This window comes from Pinus tabuliformis, chromosome 6 (assembly GCF_031772625.1).
Source record: "Pinus tabuliformis cultivar Carrire ecotype Pingquan chromosome 6, CPIR1, whole genome shotgun sequence".
NCBI lineage: Eukaryota > Viridiplantae > Streptophyta > Pinopsida > Pinales > Pinaceae > Pinus > Pinus tabuliformis.
Window position 1 is genome coordinate 150674123 of NC_142292.1, and position 5776 is coordinate 150679898.

Genomic DNA, 5776 nt, shown 5'->3' on the forward strand with positions numbered 1-5776 from the left:
CATTTTACAGTGCTGGATTGTAGTTTATATTGCTGATGGTTGTGCCTACCGAGAGTTTCATAGCATGAGGGTACTGTCAAGGAAGCATTATCTTCCTCAATAATTACAAAATTACTTCCTTATCAACAATTCCAGAGTTTATTAGGTTTTGTAATATATTGTCTGCCTTGACAGCTTCAAATGCTATATTTTAGACATTTCTGTGCCTCTCAATCTCCACCTGAATTATGGTGTGCTATCAATCCACACTTCTTTTAAGGCCTGAAAATATGGATGGAAAAAGAGGTTTGATATAGATTTGACGACAATGCTGACAGAATAGACTAGAAACAGTGCAGTACTCCTAGAAACTTGCTTGGAGAATCACAGGTCATCAGCAGCCAAAGTTCAGGACCAAGTGGGAAATGTGTATAATTAATGAAAACAAGAAAAACTCAGAATTTGAAATAATTAAAAGAGTTCATGAATTTTTCCCTTAATAATATTAACAGAACTGTTTCAATGGTCGCAAAAATGCAGAGCTTTTGATATTACAAAGACCAAGTTGGTTTGCCTGCGAAGGAACCACAAGCATAGTTAAACATACAAATAGAAGGAAACCAGTTTCAATGCCCTAACTAGCCAACAAATTTCACCAACCACTAAGAAGTTCAAGTTATTCAAAACTGTCCCAAGAGATTCACACATAATTATGTTCCCTGTCAACCTTTTAAATGCTCAATAAATCAAAGCTGGAGGGCCAAATCAGGCTGTGAATCAACCAGCATTCCAGAAGACTGCCTAACTGGAGACCTTGGAGACTGTTTTTCTACATTCAAATCTGGTGGAATCGAATTTGAAAATTCAGATGTCTGTTGAGAAGGCTGTTTTGAAGGTAAAGACTTCCATAGTTGTTTTTGAGATTGGGATGTATCAGCTCCCATTGGTATCTGCCTGCAATTAAAAGGACTCTGTGTGGTTGAATTCGGCAATTCTAACATCGAGTTTACACCTCCCTGAGAAGTGGCATGAGATGACAGATTCTGAGGATGCATCCAGCTCAGCTGTGAACGCATATACAGAGGCATGTCCATGGGTGCCTGCTGTTGAATAAATTGAGGAACACTACTAGAAATGCCTGATAGTTTTGTATCACCATATGGTTCCCTGGCCACAAAATTGGAATTACCATCCAACCTTCTATCAAAACCAGTGCTGCCAGAAGTTGTCGTCTGGACACTTGAAACAGGTTGCACATGTTCAGCTGGTTTGGCAGATACCCATTGCATAAGTCGGTTACTTCTGGAGACAATCTCAAGCAATTTTGACTGGGATACATCTGAGGTAAATTTTGCACCTGCCAGATTGACTTCACTGGATTTAGCAATTGATGAAGCTGATTTCAACTCACTCTGTTTGACTCCTTGCAAAGGCGTTTGAAAATTTATATTGTTGGCTGACTGTGAACTCATAGATAGAGGAACAGGTAACCCAGTAGATTGAGACAGAGATACTAGTCCTGTAGATTGAGCAACTGTTGCAACTGTAGATTGAGCCAAGGTCTGTTGATCCTTGATCTCCTCACGCAATAACAAAGCACCAAGAGGAGCTTCAGCTGTAACAAAAAAGAAAAAAACACGTTGTTATGCAATCGCATACCCGCCATGGCCTTATATAACAAAACGAGCCAATTATATATATATACTCTTTGTCAGCTCAAAATTTATAACCAAAAATAAATAATCAAAATACAAGCATTATCCAAAAGGAAAAAGTGTACTGTAGATGTTATGAAATCAGAGTAAACAATCTCAGGGATCTGAGCAATTGTAAATAGTGTGATCTTATGAAATAAGAGTAAACAATCTCAGGGATCAATGCTCAGAGCACTAGTTTGGTGACTTGCGGGCCTAAATGTTAAGTTCTAGTAGATTCGGACAAACAATCAAGGGTGAATGTTCACTCCTAACAGTCCAGGCCAAAAAAATCATATAGCAGTCGAGGCCAAAAATAATCATTTATACAAGTCCCTGGGGGAGTAGCTTCATGTGTCTACAAGCTGGTGTTGCACATCCACTTGCTAATATTGTGTATGTAATTGTGGTTATCCATATATCAGTTTAACTTGAAGTAACCATTTTTCCTTTTTCTGTTACTAGTCTCATAATTCAAGAATGCTTACACAGCCTTGTGAATGATCCGCATTAAGTAGCCAGAACTTATTATTATTAAAAAATGTTAATGGAAACCTCTAATTTATTGCAGTGTAATAGAAAAGAGCATACAGTTTGTATATAGAAATTTATAAGCATATTGATGCACTTTTACTGTTCAGCTTCATCTCTCCTTCAAACTTTCTTTCAAATCATTTCAAGGATAGTGATCCAAAAAGTGCTCATAACAGGAATAGCTGACAGGAATTTTTTGAATTTTTTGAATTCAAGGCTGGATTAGGTGGAAGCACAAAAATACGCTGAGCTGTTGGCACTCAAACTTGTCTTATGCTGCCTTTTCAAAAAGGCGTACAGAAATTTCAAGTAATAGTGATTAAGCTGGAACCGAAGAGGTTTAATATTTATCAGAATCACATTTTTTTAAATTTAAGGCTGGATTATGTGGAAGCACAAACAACAGGGCTGACTGGGCACTCAAACTTGTCTCATGCTGCTTGTTCAAAAAGGTGTGCATAAATTACAAGTAATGGGTGATTCTATCATCTATGGTGGTGATAAATTGGTTGAGAGGACTCTATCCTATAGAAAATTTCCCATTGAGACCTATCTACGAGGAAAATTACTAATTTGAGGAACATTTTTTCTGATATTTCTTTCTGTGATGTTTGCAGAGAAACAAATATGCTGGCAGATTCACTATTTAAAGAAGCCTTGCAGATGGCTCCTGGTCATTGACATATTTGAGTGCAACAGGAAGATGTTTTATCTGGATATGACCTGGGTCCTTTCCTTAGTCAACTGCCATATGTTTCTGAACTCTTTAGGCACCTTTGCAGGTCTATATGGCAGACATCTGAGGTTAAATTTTGGAAAACTGTATAACATTTTGATATACTCATTTAGGGCACAGTTGGGATCCTTTTTGGAATCACTATTAACTGGATTAAAGATTGTTAGGGGTCTTTGTATTTGGTCAATGACTTGATGAAAATTGTGTATGGGTTTCTACACAGTCGATCAATCCAGCCAAACCGTTGGTTGATATGAAATGCAATACCCTTGGTTAATATGAAAATGCGAATCGAACTCCTTAAGCGAACACAGAGATTTATAATTACAGAATGTTGAGAGAATGCGAGGGTTTTAGCAGTCTTTAAAACAGATTTAAAACAAAATGAATGTTTAAAACCACGATTTGACGACTGCAGAGACGGTGCAGGAATTTACCAGGAGGTAACAGAGCTCAGTCCGGCGGGCACTGGGTTGTAGAGTTTCAATGCGCGCAGCGCTTCAGTCCCGCGGGCACTGGGTTGCAGAGCAAACGGGTTCTGGTTGCAGAGTTAAATTGGCGCGCGAAAGTATTTCTCAGAATTATGTTATTGAACGAGACGGGGTGGGTCCCGCGTGGGTCATAGGAAACGCGAGGTGGCCGCCGGAGTCCGATGCCTATGGATATGTATGCCATCCCAAGTTTGCACCACATACATAGCTGGCAAGGGCATTTATGACACAATATATGGCTGGTTAGCCCTTGCCTGAAATTTTGGTGTTTAAAATTGATTTGCAGTAAACTCACACTTACCCACACTAAAAACCTGAGTGTTTACGAAGACTGGTTAGGTTCACCTTCATGACAGTTTGAAAGTTTCCTCATAACGCCAGCGTCAACAGTCTATGCTTTGTGGTTGCAACAAGGGCTTTGAATGTTGTCGCTATGCACTGCAGCTCGAATCTCTGGGATGGGAGCTGCCATGGCATCGATTGTGAGGATGCGGACGCACAAACCAATGGGGTCGAAACCCTAGTTCCGATCATATGCTCATCTTTTCACTTCGAGAGTCTTTCAGTGAGATATAATTGTTATTGGATTCGATCTAGGAGTGATGTTATCGATAACGCTGGCATTGTTTTGGTTTTTTAATTATCTTGCTAGGACGGCCTAGAGGTGCATGTTAAATGTGAAGCCAAAGAAAACTCCAGAAGACAGTGGAACCTGACTGTCGCAGTTTTCAGCCAATCAACTGTATAGCTCGCCAACCAACTCCACTGCCTACAGATTTCTAGACATGACCTTATACATATGCAGAAATCATGTTCATAGAACCTTGGATCATCTATAAATATGTACTATTGTCTTAGTGTGAGCAATGCAAGCAAAGCCAAGGCTTGTAATGAAATGAAATATTTATGATTTATGTTCTCCATTTTTGTTTATGATTTCAGTGATGTGTTTTGTTATTGTTGTAGCTCTGTTGTTGCAGTTATGTACTCTGTTTATGTTAGAGATATGTTGTGGATGCAAAGATTTTTAGGAGAGATAGGATTAAAGCATGACAAGTATGTGCTATATTGTGATAGTCAAACTGTCATTTATTTGACAAAAAATCTAACATTTTATTCAAAAACCAAGCACATTGAATTTAAAGTACCATTGGATCTGGCATGAGTTGGAGGAAGGACAATTGTCCTTGGAAAAGATCCATACACATAAGAACCTCACTGATATGTTCACTAAGATTCTACCAAGAAATAAGCATGAGTTATGTAGAGGCATGGTAGGACTCGATGTGACTTGATTCAAGACTCTTCTTTTGGCTTCAAGTGAGAGAATGTTAAATGTGAAGCCAAAGAAAACTAGAGAAGACAACCACACTGACTGCCGCAGTCTTAAGCCATCTTCAGCTAACCAACTCCACCATCCACCAACTTCTAGACATTGCCTTGTGCACATGCAGAAAACATGTTCATAAAGCCTTGGATTATCTATAAATATGTACTCTTGCCTCAACATGAGCAATGTAAGCAAGGACAAGGCCTATAATGCAATGAAAAATCTGTGATTCATGTTTTCCATTCTTGTTTATGATCTTAGTGTTGTGTTTTGTCATTGTGTTTTCTTTCTCTCAATTTCATTACAATTGTTGCCACTATGCTGTTGCAACGATGTACTATGCCTATGTTGTAGATGCAGTGATTCCTAGAAAATATAGGATTAAAGAAGGACAAGTATGTGCTATATTGTGATAGTCAGAGTGTCATTTACATGGTGAAAAACCAAACATTTTACTAAAAAACCAAGCACATTGGCTTAAGGTATCATTGGACACTGTATGTGTTGGAGGAAGGACAATTGTCTTTGGAAAAGATCTATATACAAATAAGAACTATGCTAATATGTTCACTAAAATTCTACCAAAAAATAAACATGAGTTATGTAGAAATTGATAAAACTACATGTAACTTGATTAAAGACTTTTCATTTGGCTTCGAATCGAAAAATGTTAAATGTGAAGCCAAAGAAAATTCCAAAAAGCAGCCGACACTGACTACCGTAATGTTCAGCTAACTCCACCACCCACTGAATTCTAGACACCGTCTCGTGCACATGCAGAAAACATGTTCATAGAGCCTTGGATCATCTATACATATGTACTCTTGCATGAACCTGAGCAATGCAAGCAAGGCCAAGCCCTGTAATACAATGAAATATCTGTGATTTATGTTCTCCTTTCTGGTTTATGATCTCAGTCTTGTGTTCTGTTGTGTCTCAATTTCATTTCAATTGTTGCTGCTCTGTAACCCCATAAGTGCAAGCATTCTGAAACTGCTATCACCAAATGAGG

General features: G+C 38.4%; 1 protein-coding gene across 1 annotated transcript; it reads right to left on the bottom strand.

The window, feature by feature from the left end:
• Positions 1–440: 440 nt before the first annotated feature.
• On the bottom strand, positions 441–3510 carry LOC149257820 (uncharacterized). Its single transcript, XM_089370249.1, has 2 exons — positions 3381–3510; positions 441–1594 (listed from the first exon to the last, which is right to left on the bottom strand). The coding sequence occupies exon 2, from the start codon at positions 1449–1451 to the stop codon at positions 726–728; it is 726 nt and encodes a 241-aa protein (XP_089226375.1). The 5' UTR covers positions 1452–1594; positions 3381–3510; the 3' UTR covers positions 441–725.
• Between the last annotated feature and the right edge of the window lie 2266 nt (positions 3511–5776).